Source organism: Alexandromys fortis, unplaced genomic scaffold (genome assembly GCF_014885135.2).
Source record: "Alexandromys fortis isolate MF-2015 unplaced genomic scaffold, M_Fortis_MF-2015_v1.1 scaffold_101, whole genome shotgun sequence".
Classification (NCBI taxonomy): domain Eukaryota; kingdom Metazoa; phylum Chordata; class Mammalia; order Rodentia; family Cricetidae; genus Alexandromys; species Alexandromys fortis.
Window position 1 is genome coordinate 4,406,214 of NW_026067983.1, and position 21,488 is coordinate 4,427,701.

The 21,488-nt window shown below is 43.9% G+C and overlaps 1 protein-coding gene across 1 annotated transcript in view; it reads right to left on the reverse strand.

The window, feature by feature from the left end:
* Positions 1-4,526, reverse strand: part of Scin (scinderin) — a 57,465-nt gene extending 52,939 nt beyond the window's left edge. The window contains exon 1 of the mRNA XM_050158717.1: positions 4,253-4,526. Within this exon, the coding sequence (XP_050014674.1) occupies positions 4,253-4,451 (199 nt within the window). The 5' untranslated portion in view covers positions 4,452-4,526. The remainder of the gene's footprint in view (positions 1-4,252) is intronic.
* Positions 4,527-21,488: the final 16,962 nt, after the last annotated feature.

Sequence of the window (21,488 nt, forward strand, 5' to 3'; positions counted from 1 at the left end):
GAAGCTTGAGCTAATAGGACAAACAGTGTTGTAATTAGTATAATTTCTGTGTGATTATTCAGGTCTGGGTGGCCGGGAATGAACAAGCAGTCCCCGCCTACAGAAATTCACCAAAATTGAGGAGAGGAAGCCAGTTAGCAAGACTAGGGAAATGCAAGCTCCTTCACAGTTCCCTTTCCTTGTTCAAAGGTCACCTCCATAGCAAGGATCTTCTCAGACAAAATCTCAGCAGCCAGAACAGTACTTATATGGCAACAGCTTTGTAAACGTTCTGTGGCCCGATGTGTTCTAAGATGCACCTTAAAAATCCTCATGCAGTTCTGCAATCCAAAAAGATGCTGCTTTTGTTCTTGACCCATTTTCCCAGGTCTCGTAACAGCAGATCTTGGTGTAAATTTCATACAGAGACGCTTTAAGAGAGATGTTTAAGCCAAGGTTGAGATCAAAGTTATCAAGGAAGATGTAAGGACAGATACATTCTGATCTGAGGAGTTGAAACGTGGCTCTTTTGAGTTAGGTATGAATGTGGGCATGAAGTTAATGAATGAGATGAAAATAAGTTAATTAGACCATGCTCTTGTCTGCTGATGTTGTGCACTGGGCTGGGCCAGGGAATAACAGAACGCATAAACCAAAGTCCTGGCCTGCAAAGCTTGAAAAGTCTTAAAGAAGCCAATATCAACCTTTTCCATGTGTGAAACCGAGTCAAAGTCTATTGAGTTATGATGCAACTCTAGCGGGTACTAGAAACGTTTGTGTATGAATCCTGCTTATTATGACTTCATTTGATGTCCCATGTGAATTCTGTTTGTGACCTCATCCCTTGTTTTCCTAAGCCGTCTACCGATGTCTGCCATGTCACCCTGTCTTCGTTGCTTTATATTTTATGTGTGTATGTATATCCCACTCATCTGTGTGGCGGGAAACTTCTAAAGCTGGGAAATGGGACGAATTTATAAACAAAACACAGATTTAAAGAGGTCTCACAGCTAGACCTACCTAGTTCTCACTCCCAATTTTAAAGACATTGCCACATTGGGACCAGACAGGATTCTAACTACTCAACACGATGAGTCGCGTCTGCTGAAAACATATGGAGCTACTGGCCGTTCTGTAAAAACGAGTGTGGCGCAGCACAGAGTAGGACTGAAGGTCGGGAGCACAGACTTGCACAGGGGATCACAACCACGACACCCACAGGGATGCGGTCAGCCTTACTTGTACTTCCCCAGGGTTACGTGTTCCCACGGATGGGTTTATGTGGTTAGAGCTGTGCAGTCTTACCGCGTGTGCTAATCTCCACGTCTGCCTCCAGAGTCCAGATACTAAAGAGCTCCATCGCCAAGAAGACCCTCAAGCCACTTTCTTTAATTTTTTTCTGCACATGTTTACGTAGTGTGGGCAACATACCACAGCACGTGTGTGGGCATCAGAGAGCGACTGTCAGGAGCTGCTTCTCTCCTTCCACCACGTTTGTCCCAGGGATGGAACCGGGGTAGCCAGGCTTGGCCTAAGCAGCAAGCTCCTTCGCTCACTGAGCCATCTTGTTGGCCCAGCAATCAGCACCCTGGCATTGTCACTATCCCCTTGTATGTTATGAGATTGTATATTTTGTGTTATATATCATAATCTAGTCCTTTTATGTCCCAGTGCCCTGGGTAAGGCCACACACACACACACACACACACACACACACACGGCATGACATCATTGAATGCTGTTTTTAAACATTACCATCTGAAGCTGGCAAGGAGAAGGGGTGAGGGAAGGTGTTTGTAATAAGGTGGGCAGCACCATAGCATCTTTACAGACTGGATGCTGTGAGGAACCAGAAACAAAAGCTGGGTGCAGCTCAACTGCTCGGCACAAAGCCGAAATGTCTTCCGAGGAGCAGTATGAAACATTTTGAGCCGCAGGCAACAGCTTTTTCCTTTCACTGCTTCTGGACAGCATTACCACGCTGCGTGGAAACAGCATGGGCGGACCAGAAGGAAGGCTGTCAGCATTTTCTGCTGGTCGCGGTCCCGCCTCCCTCCCTCCCACCTTGCTTGCTTCCTCCTGCCGAGTCTATCCTTTCCTTTGTACACTGGGCATTCCTCTCAGGCAGCCTCTCTTTAACTTAACTTCTTCTGGCTGACTTCCTCATTTCCTTCAGGAAGTCAAGCATTCTTTTCCCCTCTAACTAATCTTCGTGAACTCTTCCCTATTCCGATATCAGAATAAACTCTGTCAGATGGGACTGCCTCTGCCTGGAGACCCGAAATAGGAAAGGCTCCTGGCGAACACTGAAGGTGTCCTGGCTCTTCTTCCTTTGATGGAATCTCCCCACTTGCCTTCCTTTCCCTGTGTCTGTCACGGCTCTTGTCCCTGTCACACAGAGCCTGGAAACCTCTCGGGTCACGAATCACGTTCTACCAATGTTTTATCTTTTTTTTTCCCCCTTACAAATCCTTTGGGGTTCTAAATTCTCTGGAAAGTTTCATAAACTGTCTCAAGTGACTCGCAAGCTCCTGGGCAGCCTGAATTTATAGATGAATTAGATTGTCATTAATATACTATTCGCTTTAGTTTTTGAAGGTTTTTAAGATCGTAAGCTATTTCTGCCCAAATAGACTATGTCCTATTATAATTGTGAAACTGGTTCGCACTAAATGGATAATTGGAAGTATAAGTAAGTGAGCCAGGCACTTAGGATATGGAGGCAGGAGGGTAGAGCGTGAGAGGCCAATCTGGGCTATATTTAAGTTCCAGAGAGTTCTGGGCCAGCCTAGTTGTAAGGCCCTGCTTCAAACAAATGCATAGAAACAGCTTAAGTGAATCTATGAATGTGTCACAATACTTAATACTTACACAATACTTAAGTACACAATACTTAAGGCGCCTGCTTGGGCAAGAGAAATGCACTGAATTGAAGACTTAGAGCCTTTGGTGTGCGCTCTGTGGATGAAGCCAAACGCAACTTGGGAACAGCAAGCGAGTTTTCTCCCATTTAAACTCACCCTGATGACACTTGAGACACACATCCACTCCAGACCCAAATGCACAGTGTGAAGGTTGTTCTACCTAGGGGTCACTGTTTCATGAATAGAACACAGATTGCTGTGTAGTATGACTGGAGAGGCATTACCCGAGGAAACAAACAGCAGGGAGCTCAGCCACCACCGTAAGCAAGCAGCCAGGACTGTAAAAGACACCCTGTTCCTCTCTGTGTTTCCTGTCTCAGATGCCCGCTCCCGGCGGCTGCTAATGCTTAGAGAATCACTTCTAAATGTTTTCACTTGTTCCTTAAAAATTTTCGGATGTTAGAAACTAAAGCTGAACAGTGGCTTTCAAAGTGTGTGGTTTTTGTGTGCTTCCCCCCTGGGCTCAGGAATAAATATACCGAAAGACACACTTGTATCAGGAGGCAAGCGAGTTTGAAAAGAAGGCTCAGATTTTCTGCACGTTGTCAAGCGGGGTGTGCCTACTGGCACAGGACCTCACCAGGAGAGGTTGAACATTCAGGATGTTTACGGGTAAAAGTAGAAGGTGGAGACAGTGGAACACAGGGCCAGTGTCCTGAAAGCCTGGCGCCAAAGCAGCTCCAAATAATTACGACCGCTGAATGGAGCTGTTCTGGTCCACACTGTGTCCTTGTTAACACCGATGAATAATAAATGAAAAATTGTGAACGAAACAGCCTATCCAAAGAAATATACCAGCCATACAGAGCAATTTTTAAACATGGATGATGGTTGTATTCATTCCCCCAAACACGCAAGCGCTGTTGCACACGGAGACTCTTGGTCTGGAGTGGCACAAGCTAGCTAGTCTCAATTAGCGAAGAAGCCTAAGCTGGTGCCCCAAGGCAGCAAATAAAAATAAATAAAAGTTTGGAACTGGGCGTGGCGTTTTCTCTCCAGCTGCGCAGATGTCCACAAACAAGTTTGACTTCATCTCCGCCCTGCCTGAGAAACCAGGGCTGAACTTGCCCGAGGGCGCTCAGTCCTTGGCCAGCACCCTGGTTTTTCTCAGGCAGCCGCCCAGGAATAGAATGGGGTTTGGGTTAAAGGGAAAAGCCGGAGGAATGAGCATGAACTACAAAAAGAGGTTTGGTCAAGGCCAACATGGGTTCGCCTCCTGGGTGACTCACCTCATCCCATTTACAGCCGACCAGGAGCTGACCTGGGGCTAGGAGAGGGTGCTAGCTGACTGTCACCCATCCCACCCAGGTGATGGGACCCTGGGCAGCCCTGTGCCCCTCACCGCTTACCCAGCCAGAAGTGCAGGCGGTAGGAGAAGCCCCTGCTCGCCTTGGCCGTGTGCAGCACCAGGTAGGCGTCTCCGACGTAGAAGTCACCGTGGGCACCCTGCGGCACCGGCACCAGTTCCAGCTTCTCGACCCTCCACACCTGCAGCCCCGCCTGCTGGCCCGCTCGCGCAAACTCGGGGTGCTGCAGCTCCTGCGCCATGGTACCTGCGATGCTGGCAGAGCCGAGGTGACTGGAATCGCGCCTTCAGCCCAAGTAGCGCTAGGTGAGAGAGAACCCGCCCGCCCGGCTTTTAAAGGGCTCGCCCGAACCGGAGGCGGAGCCTGCAGGGCAGCCAGCAGCCACGCCCGACCCCAGGCGGGAACCTGCATCTCAGATTGGACCCGGCTGATTGGAACTCTCGGAAATGCCTCTCCCCCCCCCCGACCCTCCCCCCCAAAAAATAAGTAAATAGTATAAGAGACACTTTACATGGCAACACATGGGTTCTTCGGGCAGCACCCAGGCCGGTGCACGCTGGTCCCGCCGCTCCAGTTCCTTCCCTGGTCGGGTTCGCCCTGTGATGCCCTGGGGGTGGCGGATGGGAGTGCAGAATCTAAAATAATCCATTCACAAAACAGGTCTAGCTATGAGGGCCACAGCACGCACCGTTCGGGGTCGGAAAGACTGGTGTGTTAATTCGGCAAGCGCGGAAAACTGTACTGCGCGGTCCTTTAAAAGTCCCGCCATTGTCCGCTCCCTTGATTCGTGCTGGACAGCCTCTCCGAGATGTCTGATGGCCACAGCTTTCCTTTGGGTGGGTTTGGAAACTCCATGTACAACAGCACGTCAGGTTTTATTGAAAAGATAAAAATCTGACAAACTGTCTGCGCTACTGGCGTCAGCGCTCAGCTAACCCCTTGGCGTCCAGGAACTGTGGTAACGAGTCACCTGCCTGTGGTGTCAAGAAAGTCACTGCAAACACCGACAGCAGTGGCCCTCCAGGGATGCGATGCGTTTTGAATTTCCTGTTAGCTGACTTCAGGGCCCTCACTTCTCGTTTCACCGACGCATCTTGGCTTTGCTCACTAAAGAATAATTTGCATTCATTTTTCTTTGCATTCAGAAATAATATAGTAAAGAATTCTGTTATTGAAAATGCGAATTAGAAACTGCATACCATGTTATTAGAGCGTTAACTGTTGTTACGTCACGTACCTGTTTCACTGCTTCTCAAATTGCAGAGTTTCCTGGAAGGCCACACATAGTAAGGGCACTGGTAGATTTTCTTTTTAATAAACATTTTCAAAACAAGTAATGCTCAAGGTGTTAAAGATTGAATAGCACAAAATCTGTTCAACTGCCCAGTGTGCTGGCTGGAAATCCCAGGACTGGAGGAGGGGATGCTGAGGAAGGAGGATCATTGAGGGCTCCAGCCAGTCAGGGCCACCTTGTGATACCCTTTCCCGAAACAAGCAAATAAATGAATAAATAAACAAACAAATTGTGCAATAAAATTTCATGTGCTTTTCACCCAGCTGCCTTCCCCAAAGGTAACTAAGTTGTCATTTCATTGTCTTTTTTTCCAAAGAAGTTATTTAACCAACAAGAATATACATAAAATAGCTATTTTAAATTTTTAAACAGAAACGGCACCACACTGTTCTGAATCTGTCTCTTTTATAATGTGTGTCTATCTTGCTGCAGTTTGTTATTGCTGTTTATGGAGTTGGTTGATTTTTGATTCTGGTTTTGAGGTTTGTTTGGTTTGGTTTGGGTTTTAAGATGGGTTCTCATGTAGCCGGTATGCACATGCTCACCTTGAATTCAATACGCAGCCAAAGATGAGCCCGGACTTCTGGCCCTCTTACCTCTCAAATGATGGCTTACAAGTGTGTGCTACCACACCCCAAGTTTGGTGGGGGGGATCAAACCCAGGGCTTCTTGCATGCTCCACTAACTGAGCCACATTTCAACCCTTGGGTGCATGTGTAAGCCTCAAGTTTAGGGAAAATGGATAAAGCCACCTGGAAGTAGTCCAGGGATGTATGTCTCCTGATGACATTAGTCCTGGCAACAGCACACACACACACACACACATGCACACACGCACATGCATATGCACACACACACAAACACACATAGACACACACAGACACACCAGAGGGGGGGAATATCAGTACTCCATGTTCAAGGAACTGCCCTTTTTATAGACTCCATAGTATTCTATCTAATAAATGACTATATTTTTGTCCAAGTTCACAAACATTTAAATTGTGTCTATATTTTGCAAATTAGATTGTGAATCTCTTTCAACAAGCTTTCTCATGCGTGCCAGCACAACCAGGCTCTGCTGCCGTCTGTATTAGTTGGCTTGCTGATGGTGGTTGTGACCAAATGCCTGAGAGAAGCAACTTAAAGAACTGTTTACTCTGGCCCACAGCTACCCCCTCAGTTTCTCTACCCTCAGCTACCCCCTCAGTTTCTCTACCCTCAGCTACCCCCTCAGTTTCTCTACCCTCAGCTACCCCCTCAGTTTCTCCCCACCCTCAGCTACTCCCTCAGTTTCTCTACCCTCAGCTACCCCCTCAGTTTCTCCCCACCCTCAGCTACCCCCTCAGTTTCTCCACCCCTGTTCCTATGTATACCTTCTTTGGGGACTGGGATACTCCTAAGAAATGGGAATGTTCCTATTCTGGTAGCATCATTTGTTAGAAGTTGAGCTACTGATCAGCAAACTTTATTAGCTGCTTGCCCACTTTTAACCAGAACAATGGAAGATAAATATAGTCTTTCTGTGTGTATCTGTCTCTGTCTCTCTTGCTCTGTCTTTCTCTGTGTCTGTCTGTCTGTCCAAGCGTGCATGCATGTGTGTATGTGTGTTTGAGTATGTTTTCAAAATTTTTCGCTTTTTATGATCTAATGAGAGGTTCCCACCTTTGCTGTCCTTAGCTCCCTGGACCCAGTGAACCATCATCTCCCGTGTTCCCATTCCCCTGCTCTCGCCTCATGAAGCCATAGGCCCACCAAGAGACACACGCCTCAAAATTCCCTGGCGTCACCATAATGCACGTTGGATAGGTGATGGAGGAAGGTCATTGAGCAATAAAGAAACTACTTGGCTGGCCCTGATAGGTTAAAACATAGGTGGGAGGAGTAAACAGGAGGAAGCGGAAGTGAGGTAAGACTCCTCGGAGAGACCGGACAGCTCTGCTCTCTGGAGCAGAGACGCCAGGCTGGCTCTGCTCTCCCAGGCAACTCCGACCCAGGATGGACGTAGGCTAGAATCTTCCCGGTAAGCGCACCTTAGGGTGCTTACACACATCATTAGAAATGGGCTAGTCCAGGTGCAAGAGTTAGCCTGTAAGGGCTAGAGTTCATGGGCCAAGTAGTGTTTAACTGAATACAGTTTGTGTGTTGTTATTTCAGGCATAAGCTAGCCAGGCGGCTGGGATGTTGGGGACGGCAGCCCCGCCACTCTTATTTCAACAGATAGGTATGACTGCACTGTTGGGTTTGTATTGCCCTGTACTTATTTTTCGTCCATCTATAAATTCTGCCATCCCACAAGGAAATAGCCGATGGAAACAAGTCAAAGATTTGGGATTTGGAGCCTTATGACTAACTCGAGGTTGGTGTTTTGAGAGTTGATATCCAAGTAGAAAATACCACATTATCTTATCCTCAAAACAGCAACTATATCAAATAATACAGTTGAGACTTTCTGGGTTGTTAGAATGTGTTAGCAAAAACAACTGGCTCGGAGCTGGAGAGATGGCTCAGTGGTTAAGAGCACTGGCTGCTCTTCCGGAGGACCTGGGTTCCATTCCCAGCATCCACATGGCAACTCACAACCATCTGTAACTCTGGTTCCAGGAGATCCAACGCCCCTTTTCCTCATACACCAGACATGTGGCGCACAGGCACGCATGTGCACAAAACACCCACACACATGAAATAAAATATAATAAAAATTAAAAACGGCTTCAAGTGTTTGTCATTCTTCAAGTCACAGGATGTGATTTTAAAAGATTTTCTTTTTTGCTTTTCTTTTTTTTTCTCCTCTTTTAATTTTTTGAGACAGGGTCTTCTTATATTGCCATGGGTTTTGGATGTGAACTTACTATATATATAGACCTGGCTGGCTTCAAACTCATAAAGATGTGCTTGCCTCTCCCTCCTAAATGCTGGGATTAAAGATGGGTGCTACCATGCTGTGGTGATATTTCATTTGTATTTTAATAAATAAAGCTTGCCTGAAGGCCAGAAGGGAAAACTAAGCCGCTAAAGGGCAGGCAGTGGTGTCTCACACCTTCAATCCCAGTACTAGGGAGTCGCATGTATTTAATCCCAGCTCTAGAGAACATAAGGCAGAATAAAACAGGAACTCTCTCTCTTTCAGTCTGAGGATTTCTTAGAGGTAAAAGCTCTCTAGTGGCTTGGCTGCTTTGCTTTTCTGATCTTCACGTTGAACCCCAATATCTGTCTCTGAATTTTTTAAATCATGCTACACCATGCCCGCTCCCATACCTTTTAAGAGCACTAAAATTATTCTATAGAAAAATTGCAAAACATTTACCTGTGTGCAATGTATATTCTCCTGCAGGTCAGGAGCATCAGAAGAAACAAACAAAACATCTAGATTATGTAAAGGTTTTCTTCCTCATGTGTCCTTTATGTAAAAGACGACAGAGAAGGCTAGCGGAATGACTCAACCACTAAGAAGAGGCCTTGCTGCTTGTCCAGAGGACTCAAGTTCATTCCCCAGGACTTTCACTGGTTGGTTCACAACCACTTGTAATTCCAGCTCCCAGACACAGGCTACCCTCTTCTGATGGCCAGCACCTGCGCACAGGTGGCACACACCCACACAGACAGAAATGGATGCATAAAAAGTAAGACCTGAAGCAGGTAGTAGTGGCTCTCACCTTTATTCCTTAGCACTCAGGAGGCAGAGGCAGGCAGATCTCTAGTTCGAGGCCAGTCTGGTCTACAGAGTGAGTTCCAGGACAGCCAGGGCTACACAGAGAAATCCTGTCTCAAATAAGAAGGAGGAGGAGGAGGAGGAGGAGGAGGAGGAGGAGGAGGAGGAGGAGGAGGAGGAGGAGGAGAAGGAAGGGAAAGAGGGAAGGAGGAAATGAGAGAGAGGGAGGGAAGACCTGAAAGATTTAGTAATTTTCCTCTTAATTAATCGTACAATAAAACCCCACTATGTATTTCATCACAGGCACTCACAGAACAGTCTAATCCGCTACTGAAAGTATGTTCTTTGGTCTCTCCTCATGGGTTTCTTCTTCCAAGAATGTTTCAATCTTCTCCTGTGCCTCAGAAATGTGCTAATAGCTGCTTTTGAGTTACAAAATACAAGGTAACTTTTTGTTTGTTAGTTAGTTTGTTTCAACAAGCTTTGGGAATTACAACCTCAAAACAAGATGCAGAGTCCCCACTGGCTTTTCTTTTTCTTAACCATCTGACCATCTTTCCAGCACAGCCGAAGGCTGCCTGTTGCATACAATGTGTGGAGACAGTCCCCACGTTTTTTATTCGCTTAGAAACAGCCACGGTTGTTGAAACCAAGCATAAGTGAATGACAGGAAGTTCACTGGGGGCGAGGGGGGTACCACATGCTTCACATATGTTACTTATGACTCTCCTTTTATTATAAATGATAAAATGAGTACAATTAAAATACATTTACTTTACTGGCCCTTCTGCTAAACTGTCATGATTCGTGTCTATTTACCAAACCATTTGCAGGCATAAACATGGGACCCGTGGCCAGAAGACCTGAGGGTTGCGAACAGTAAGAGATTATGCATATCCAACCCAAGCACTCAGTCAATAAACACTGTTAATAATTAGCAAAAGTCATTTGTGAAGCTTGGAGATCAGAGTGGAAATGCGCTCTAGGGAAGTGTGTTTTGGTCTAGCAGGCCCAAGGAGACAAATTACAAGTGGGGGGGGTGGGGGGTGCACGTAATATTGTTATCATTGTTTCTGTTCTTACTCAGAGGCAGGGTGTGAGTACTACGGTGTGCATGTGGAGGTCAAAAGGCAATTCTGAGGACTTGTCACTCTTCTCCTTCCTCCTTTACTTGGGCTCCGGGATCAAGCTCACATCATCAAGATTGGACCTGCAGGTGGCGAGCACCTTTGCCTGCTGAGCCATCTCTCCGGCTCCAGAAGGGTGTTTTCTTTCGAGTTTTTGTTTTTAAGCTTCAGTGAAGGTCTTAAGCGCTGCCCCTCATGAACAGGACACTTTAATGTTAATACAGTACTGGCACCGTCGAGGCAGAGCTCAGCTCAGTGCTGAGGGGGCAGTTTCATTGGTGCGCAGGCGTACCGTCATGATATTTCTTTTCAGTTCATTCACAGCAGCATGAATCTTTATTTCTATTCGGCTCGTCCTTTTTTTTTTTTTTCTTTTTCTTTTTTCTTTGGTTTTTCGAGACAGGGTTTCTCTGTGGTTTTGGAGCCTGTCCTGGAACTAGCTCTTATAGACCAGCCTGGTCTCGAACTCACAGAGATCCGCCTGCCTCTGCCTCCCAAGTGCTGGGATTAAAGGCGTGCGCCACCACCGCCCGGCTCGGCTCGTCCTTTTTTTAACGATAATATTTTTAAAAGAAGCACAGACAATTACAACTGTTTGGTGGTTGCGTCCAAATTTTATCAAGTATTGCAATACTACCATAATTCAGTCAGTTCCCGGTCCCTAAGAGATGGCATCGTGGTGACTGGCGAGGTTGACTTATCGGAGGGTACTGGTAACGGTAATAAAGGTTGAGAATTGGAACCAGTTTCATCTTCACAGAGATTTATGATTAAAACATTCATCTTTGTCCTTCACGTGCAAGTTTTGTAGCTGGATAAAGTCGAGCTTTAGCTGCTTGACTCTACAGCAGCCTCTCGCTCTGCCTTGCGTGATTCTCTGGCCGGGCCTCTTTACCAGCAATCACAGTTAACCCGCAAAGTCTGGTGGTGGTCCCGGATTAACCAGCTCATGACAAACCACTTCAGATTTTCAAGGAAACTGTCAGCAACACTGAAATGCCAGGAGTGTGTGATTTCAGGGAAAGGACAGAGGTCAGACATCACCAAACGACCGTTTTCTTACTGAGATACTTACAAAGTAAGATTCACCCGAACAAAAGCAAAGGTTGTTTTACCAAGTAGCTTGGTTTCCTTCTGCTAACCAGAGGTCACTTCCTTTAGACAGCTTCCTTCTCTGAAATCCCAGGGCTTCTGTGAATCAGCAAGGTTTGCGTTACATATTTGAGGAAGCTCTATACTTAATATCTATTGAAGAGAACCCTTATCCCTTCTGTGCCTACACTGTTTTGCTCTTGCTGTCAGTAGGCCAATCAACAACCCTTCGTGGAGGGGGCAGGACACTTTGCCAAAGGAGCCCTATGTAGTTGGGATATGGGGACCATTTTCTAAAGATGAGTAAGTATTTCTTTCTTTGACATTCTGTGAAATTCTTGTTGTGTATTTTAAACGACAGTTACACATTCTGGTGGATAATATTGTCAAATTGTCAGGATCTAGAATAACACTGGAGAAGAATTTCTGGACATGAAGGGATAGGCTTCATTAATTGGGGTGGAAAGACCCACCCTGACCATGGGAGGCATCAATCCATGGGCTGGGGTTCTGGGCTGAATCAAGGAGGAGAAAACTGAACATCAGCGTTCATTGTTCTGTCCCTGACTTCAGATTGGATGAAAACAGCTGCCTAAGCTCCTTGCTCTCGGCCATGGTGAGCTGTGCCCTTGAACTGTGAAAATAGTGTTTTCATTTCTTAAGTGCTTTTGTTGGGTATTTTGTCACAAGAAAAGTAATTAACACACACATATGTGATGGAGGTGGGTCTTGTAATAATAAAGAAACTGCCTCGGCCCTCATAGGACAGAAAATTAGGTAGGCGGACTAGACAGAAGAGGATGCTGGGAAAAAGAAGCTTAGTCGAGGAGTTCGCCATGATGCTCCCACTCCAGACAGACGCAGGTTAAGATCCTCTCTGGTAAGCCAGCTCATGGGCTACACAGAATATTAGAAATGGGTTAGAACAATATGTAAGAGCTAGCCAATAAGAAACTGGACCTAGCCGGGCCAGGCAGTGTTTGAAAGAATACAGTTTCCGTGTAATTATTTCGGGCATAAGCTAGCCATGCGGGCGGCGGGGTGCTGGGGACGCAGCCCTGCCGCTCCTATTTCAACACATATGTTTATTGGAGTCAAATTTGAAATTACCAAATACAGGTAAGATCAAGATCACACGATGTAAAATAAACACTGACCATGTGCTTTAAAAATCAAGCCCTTAAGAGGACCGTGTATGTGTTAATTGGTAATTTTGTGCCCTGGAACACCTGGCCCTTTTGGGGGGTGGAGGGGCGGTGAGTGGGGCTGAAAACAATAAGATTCTTTTTAACTCAGCTTTCTTTTTTGAAAGCCTGACTGTGCACGAATGATTCTGCATCATCTTAGAGTCAAAAAGGATTCTACTTTTAACGAAAAATTATAAAAAGCTTTTATACATTATTTATAAAGTATCACATATGTTATACAAAAATATAATAAATATTTCTTTAAAACCTCGATTCTTTATGACTATGTTGTCCATGGTCACACATTTCCCCTCCTCTTTTACTTCAGCAAATGTATTTTAAAGAAGTAAGTGCCTATCCTTGGTCAACTGAATTCCATGTCTAAGAGATTGTATCATTAAAAATTCAATGTATTTTCTCAACAAACTGATAGATATTTTTGTAAAGTTTTGAGATGGTTTTGACATGCCCATGCACTGCCTGTCTGTCCACCTGTCTGTCTGCTCACACATCCTTCTTTCAGAGTGTTAGTGGCTGGAGCACAGGTTCCGGTGGCAGCTGCCTTGGTTCCTGTTTGTGGGTCCAGCACGTAGCTTCTCTGAAATCCCCGGGCTTCTGTGAACCAGCCAGTTTGCCAGTTCCAGCTGAGCAGCTGCCAGAACGTGGCTCTGAAACTCAGTGTTCCGAGATCGAAACTGAGAGTACCAAGAGATAGGATCGTTACAGGAATTAAAGGTGTGCATATTAAGGTCTTAACATTATTTTTGCCAACAAACATAGGTCTCAATACATTTACATTGCTCAAATTAACATGAAAATCCACATCTACCCACAGGCATTTGCGTCAAAAGGAAGTGCATGTGGGCATATAGCTTCCATTACTCATGAAAAGACATGAATGCTATTTAACTATGAAGTTCCTTTTAGGTATGTATGCCAACATTTACTTCACTGAAAATAATTACATTTCATTATATTAATACACTATTTCCTATTTGTGTGCTTCTAGTTGCCTCAAAACGCATCTCCTTTAATAATATCTCAAGAAACAAATTTTCATGCACGCTGTTGTTTGCATGTGTACAATACTAATGCTAAAAGTAGACTTCTAAAAATAGAATTATCAGGCTAAATGACTTTGGTTTGGTTTGGTTTCTTGAGTCAGGGTCCTGCTATGCAGCTGGCTTTGAACTCTTGATCCTCCTGCCTCGGTTTCTCCAGTACTGATTACAAGCATGCTAGCGCTACATTAAAAAAAAAAAAAAANAAAAAAAAAAAAAAAAAAAAAAAAAAAAAAAAAAAAAAAAAAAAAAAGTCTTAGGGTTCCTTTGAGTTTTTTTTGTTTTGGTTTGGTTTTTTTTTTTTTTTTTTGAGACAATATATCTTGTGGTCTAGGCTGGCCTCAAACTCACTGTAAGACCGAGGAAGAACATGAACAATTGATCCTCCTGCCTCTATCTCTTGAGTGTAAAATACTAGACATGAGCTTGGCTAAAGTTTTATGATGTTACCAAATTAGATCCTCCAAATCAATAGAGCCATGGCCATTTTTCCATACCTGGTTGCTAAATTCTAAGTAACTTTCATAAAAAAAAAAATCTTTACCAGTCTGATGCATAAAAGCATCTACTCATCTTTTAGAAGTGGAGACTATCTGTGATTGGTAGTAAAATCAGGCGTCATTCTGCGGGTTTGCTACCCACTCTTATTTCTCCTAGAAACTTAATATCATGCAACTTATATGTGTGCTTTCTAAACTAAGTATTCTGATTATAGTTATATATGATAAGGATTAAATGTTCCATTCCCTTGGCTTGCAGATGTGTCCTCTGTTTTCCCTAGGAAGCCTTTCCAATCACTCCCATCTGCTCTGTTATAAAGATAGCAGATCTTTCTTCATCTCTGGACTTTTGCCCCCTATGAAATATATTTGTACTGTCATGTCACAGAGAATGTAATCTTTGTCCCAACTGTAATCACATTCCTCACTGTGACATGATTAATAATCCTTGTATACATACTGAACTGAAGCACAGTATTTTTCATACATAGAATTATCACTTTGTAACTTTCGATATAAACTGCTATTTTTCCCTTTGATACGGCACATTCTCACTATTTTCTATTCATTTTTGGTTGTTTGGTTGTTTTTGTTTTGTCTTGTTTTACAGAACTTTCCAATGCTCACATCTTCACTATTTTCTATTCATTTTTGGTTGTTTGATTGTTTTTGTTTCGTCTTGTTTTACAAAACTTTCCAATGCTCACATCTTTTCCACAGGAAACTAAAAAATAAATTGAACATCAAATTTTATCCTTGATATCATCTGCTCCTCTGAGATGGGGTATTATCTCAGCATTTTCTCACATATTCATATATAGCTACAAATCATATTTCAGATATAAACACATAACTGTAGGCACCTTTAACCAAGGCACTTGGAAGGCAGAAGGCAGGAGTCTGAGGCAAGCCCGCCCTAGACAGCGAGTTCCAGGTTAGCCAAACGTGTAGAGTGAGACCTTGTCTCAAAACAAGCAAAAAATAAAAGGTGTCATTAACGAAAGAGGGGTGTGACGGGCAACACCCACATGCTTGATATTAGCAGGATAATCCCAAGCCTTTTAAACCCAGTCCTGATCCTCAGCAACGCCGAGCTGTGCGTTTGTCTGTTGCAGACCACAAAACAGGAGCCGAGCTGCACAAACACTCAGTGGAGACGCAGAACCTGAACCCAAGCGGACCGCTGAAGCCCGGGCTCCAACAATTGCTGGGAGCGCCCTGCATCTGCGACACTATTTTACAGTTCTCCTGGGAGCGCCCTGCGTCTGCGACACTGTTTTACGGTTCTCAGTTCATTTGCAGTTGGGAAGGCTCCAGTTCTAAAACATCACAGTCCACAGTGGGGAAAGAAGGACCTGGGGGCAGATCTGGCATGATGGAGCCGTTTGGGAAGCAGTTCTGGCAATACGCAGTGAAAACTGCAGGCGTGTAGTAACACTTTAACTAATACTTGTGCTCCCAGATTCTGTTTGTGTAGGCGAGCTTCCCAGATGCTCTTCGTAGATACATCAGGAGACACGGACAGTGGTACTTGCCAGAACGTATTTGTGGAAGGAAGGAAGAAAGTGAAAGCAGAGCTGGGGTGTAGCTCAGGTGGCAGAAGGCTTGCCTAGCGTGCTTGGAAACCTGCGTTCAATCCCCAGCATTTATTTCTTAACTGCCGGTGATGGCACAGACCTCATTCCGGCACTTGGGCGGAGGAGGCAGCAGAAGCAGAAGTTCAAGGCGATCTTCAGTTAAGTTCGTAGGTTAGGGCCTAACTCAAAACTATGTGTGAACTCGGCCCCTAATGACAGAACAAAGAAGTTGAACGTAACCAACGGGAATAAGGAAATGTTTGATTCCAGTGTCAGGGGAGGATGCTTGTGAGAAGAAAGACAGGTGAAGTCAGAGGAAAGAACATCATGGAAGGAACGGCAGGCAGCATAGGCAGGCTTAAAGATTATAAAGTCAATAAAATAGAGCAGCGAGCTTATGCAATCAAAAAGCATGCTCACGTTAATAGAAATGAGTGTCATGGGCTGACACGCTTGCACATGTCTGAACGTTTGGAATGTAGCATGGAAGAGTGTACATGGATTGAACATGGTAAGGACAGGAGGGGGCTGAAAATGGAGGAACAAGTGAGGGAGACCGCAGTGCATGTGACCAGGAAGGAGCACAGGTCAGTGATAAATGTGAGTCAGGCTACAGTGGCAGGCCTGGTGACTCAGACCTGTGAGTCCAGGGGTGAATGACGCTAAGGAAGGAAGGTCTAAATTTCAAGGTTAGTCTAGGCTACAGAGTGAGTTCAAGGCCAGCCTGGGTGGCTTAGAGGAACCTTGCTGCAAAATAAAAAGTAAAAAATTATCTGGTAGAGTAGTCGACTGGCGTCCGTGAGGGCCGAGGTTCAGTCCTCAGGATGAAAACCAAAATAACACCAATAAAAAGCCACAAACCAAAGGAGACTGCCAATTCTGTCCTGTGGACCTGAGATCCAAAGTCACAACACCACACCAAATAAAATAGACCGTGTCAGGCAGGACGGCGCCCCCTGCACCGACAAGGCCCTAGCAGTAGGCTAGGATTAAACAGTCTACACAGGAAGACCCTACCTCAGTAAACAAACAGTTCTTACAGCTTATTTCTATATTTCAGTGACAAATTTTTAATGTTTCTCTACCTGTGTACAAATTTCACCGTTGCCATAATAAAAAGATTGGGGATTTTGAGAGCTCATGAGAAGGATTGGAGGTAAAGGAAGTGGTTCGGTCTACATGATCTCCTCAGAATACTTTGACCATGAGTTAAAAAAAGAAAAAAAAAACCTTTAATTCAGGCAATGTTTCATATGAACTGTGAGGCCTGAGTTACTCATTGACTATTTTATTACCCTCTGCTTTAAGAATGTGTAGAGACATACTTGCATTTATGCCCTAGGCTTTTTATAGCCTAACATGAAAACATTCAAATGGGTGTTAAGAATAGTCTGCCTCATACAGCATAGATCTGAGAGGTTTTCTCTAGCCACAAATGTTCCAACAAGCCTCGGAACATATTCACTCATTGACCTAAGTGTGCATCACAAAGGTTATGGCTTGCTGAGTGTTTCGAGAAAAAGCAAGCAGACAAACAGAGAAAAACATTTCTTCCCTCCTTGCTGCAGTCAGTGGTCTCAACCGCTAGCCTCTTGCACTGATATTTTTCTGAGTTTTTTCATAATTTTTTTTAATCTTTTGAGATCATAATATATCACTTCCTCCTTCCTTTTCTTCTCTTCAGCTTCTCCTGTGTACATCCCTGCTCAAATTCATGGCCCCTTTCTTTCAATTGTTTATACATATGTGTATATGTGTATATATATATATATAATATAATTTATATATTGATGTGGGAGTGACTTCTTTCTAATCTGTTGCTTTCATTGGTTAATTAATAAAGAAACTGCCTTAGCCCATTTGATAGGCCCACCCTTAGGTGGGTGGAGTAAACAGAACAGAATGCTGGGAGGGAGAAGCTGAGTCAGGCAGTCGCCATGGTTCTCCCACTCCAGACAGACGCAGGTTAAGATCTTTCCTGGTAAGCGCACCTCGTGGTGCTACATAGATTATTAGAAATGGGTTAAGAGGCTGAAACTAATGGGCCAGGCAGTGTTTAAAAGAATACAGTTTCCATGTAATTATTTCGGGTAAAGCTAGCCATGCGGGCGGCCGGGTGCCGGGAAAGTAGCCCGCCGCTCCAATCACAACAATATATTTTTTCAGGCTGACCAAGTGGTGGTGAATAAGCAATTGGCGTGTTCTTCTGTGGAGACCATTGCTCCCACCCTCAGTGTTATTCAGTTGCCAGCAGCTCTTTGTGTAGGGCTGAAGCCTCATAAGCACTTGCCTCTGCACTGACATTCTCATCGTGATTTCAACAGTGGATTTAAAAAGGCAATATTGATACATGAATCGTCACTAAAAATAGGTAAAAACAAGACAAGCTTTTCCTTCGCATTTAGAGACAAAGTGAAAATGCTTGTGAATAAAATGGTTTACTTTCGTTGTTCCAAGAATAAACTTTGAAAGGGCAAGTGAAACAGAATTACCCACGTGATAATAATCATTATGCTGAATGATCTACAGATGGGTTAAGTACTTCTGTAGTATTTAAAGGTCTTGGCTGTGTATTAAAGGATAAACTTGAGCATTGTGTGGTCTTTAAAATCATTAAACTGTCCTTTCCACCTTGAAATACTTTTGCAATGGGATACATGAGGGTGATATAGCTGGATGTTTGTCAGAGTCTATGGTCCTGATTCTGGACCAACGTTTTGTGAATGAGAACTCCTGGAAGGAAGCTGTGTCTGCAGAGACCAAATGAATTCCACAGCAGTGGTGTGTGGAGTGGGGGCTGGAACGTTGCAGGTCCAGAGGCTAACTATCTTGAGTTCACATTTGCAGCCCCTGTGGAGCCAATCAGAAATCAGATGGCAGTCTCCCATAAAATTATTTTTTTATGCCACGATTGCACAGCTGGTATATCTTGTCTCACACATTGGTAACATAACATGCAAGATCCAAAACTTGAATCAACTTGGACAGTTGCTGATCTTTTTTTTTTCTCCCCCAGCTGCCTACACAGAAACTTCCAGCACTATGAAAGCTAGCTAGCTGGGAGAAAACTGGTACTTCAGTCCTATCATGGATTCTTTGTGTTTTACAACCAAAGTGTGTGCTGTCTTCATCAGCAGAGTCTTGTCATCCGACTCTGGAAGGCAAGAAAGGGGAACGGCAATAACCTGTATAGCTTTGGAGACCTCTGGGGACTTCCTGGCCAAGGGACTCTTAAGGAGGTTGTCTTAGTCAAAGTTCTATGCTGTGAAGTTTCAGAGGTTTCGTTTGTTATCAGCATAAAGGGGAGCACGGTGACTTGCAGGCCGACATGGTGGTGAAGAGGAGCCAAGATTTCTACATCTGAATCCACAGGCAGCAGAAAGAGAGCAACATAGGTTCTGACCTGAGTCTCTGAAACCTCAAAGGCTGCCAGTGACAGGCTTCCTCCAACAAGGCCACACCTCCTCCAATAATGCCACTCCACTCCCTGTGAGTTTCATCCAAACCACCACAGAGGTATGCCACATCTGACTCTGGACTTTTTGTTCAATACTCTATGACCTCTGGTACCCATGCAGGGTACTTTGATTCACACTCTTTCAAATTTTAATTTGTAATTAGCATATACACTAGTAGATTTTCATGGACTGCTTTAGTTTTAGTTACTCCTCCCTCACATCTTCTTTCCCATCCCCCACCTCGTTCTCATATAAACTTTGTCACCTTCAGTATTTCCTACCCCTATTTTCATATTTCATGTGTTCTTTAATGCCATTCCCAAACCCCTTTGAGACCACCCCCAGACACCATCACCCCTTCCTCCCTTCCAGGTCTCTCTACACACATTCCACATCAAGCAAATAGAAGTGCTTTTGGATTTGAAGCTAGGATACACGATGAAAGAGAACACCTGGGAGCTGGGTGTGGAGGCACACACCTTTAATCTCAGCCTTTGGGAGCCAGAGGCAGGCAGATATCCATGAGTTTGGAGTTAGCCTGGTCTATATAGTGAGTGCTAGGCAAGTCAAGACAACATAGTGAGACCCTCTCTCAAAAAACTGGGGGAGGGGGTGGCGGTAGGCATTCGGGGATGAAGGAAGAGAGGAGAGAGAGAGAGAAAATGTATTAGAATTATCTTTCTGGGTCTGGATTATCTCAGTGTATTTTCCAGGTCTATCCATTTTCCTGAAGTTTTCGTAATTTAATTTTTCTTTACAGCTGAATAAATTCCATTGTGTATGTGAATATATGAAGCACAATATATTCCATTGTGTATGTGAATATATGAAGCACAATAAATTCCATTGTGTATAAGGATGTATGAAGCACATTACCGCCATCCATTTGTCAGTTGATAGACATCTAGGATGACTTCGTTTCCCAGATGTTTTGCCTTTTATTTTAAGGTAGCACAAAGAACAACTGCACAAAAGGCAATACTTAAATCAGCCAATCTTTTTGAGATGTTTAAACTAATGACATTTTAGGGAGACCCTCTTATGACAAAATATCTATTTGCACATTGGTTATGACATTTTATGATAGTTTAAACATTTTAGCTAATGGAAAATCAGAAAGAGGATGTTAATCGATTGTTAAATATCCCAGGAGGCTTCTTCCTTCAGTCTTTGAGTATGGCAGTGTCCCTCTTTATCCTCTTTCCCTGATCATATAAGATGAACAAAGCATATTTGTATGCAAATATTTTAATATTTGTGTTTGCAGTGAAATAATCCTCTTGTACACTGTAAAGATTTGTCACTTGAATTAGTATAATAAAACACCAATTGGCCAGTAGCCAGGCAGGAAGTATAGGTGGGGCGACCCAGACTAAGAATGATGAGGAGAAGGGTGGAGTCAGAGAGTCACCAGCAAACACAGAGAAGCAAAATGAAAATGCCCTACTGAGAAATGGTACCAAGCCACGTGCTTAAACATAGATAAGAATCATGGATTAAAGTAAGTGTAAAAGCTAGTTAGTAACAAGCCTGAGATAATTGGCTGAGAATTTATAATTCATATTCAATTTCCAAGTTGGTTATTTGGGACCAGATGGTGTAATCAGAAAACATCTAATTACAGTATCCAACAACAAAGTACAATACTTCATAATTTCTCAGAAAATAGCAATCAACTTTTAATTTTTTCAAAGCCATAAAAAGAAAATTCTTCAACTTAAAAATAGCATACCTTTCTCTCTCTGCAATACAACCTGTAGACAAATGGACATGTATGCCCAGTACTAAACTAGGGAGGAAGACTTTAGCAAGGTTAGTTATCAGTGGCAAAACTAGGGATAAAAAGAATTCCTGAAATTCGGTTCTCCCCTTTACCTACTCTGAAGGCCCTGAATAGAGTGAGTGGTCAGAAACTGGACTTTGCAATAAAAAAGAAAGAAAAAAATCTACACAAATTTCATTTCCAACCATTCTGTGTATACAGCTCTGTGGCCATCGGAAGTTCTTCCTACTGACATGCTCTGTAAAATTATGGTGATGAAACTTTGTGAGTGTGTGCATGTGTGCGTGTGCAAGATAGATTATGCATAATAAAACTAATAGCTATAATGGTTGAAGAGGGTGCTCCCTAAGAATTATTCTTACTTTAAGGTGATGTTCATATTAACTTAAAATCGATGCAATAAATATGTATGTTGGGTACAGAGATTGTTTTGAATTTTCCATATTGTTTATGCAGTCAATGACAAAAATGCAGCCTACAGCTGTGCACTTGAAGGATCCTGAAGACTGTCCCGAAGCTATGAACAGCTATGAACAAAGAGCTGTCATTG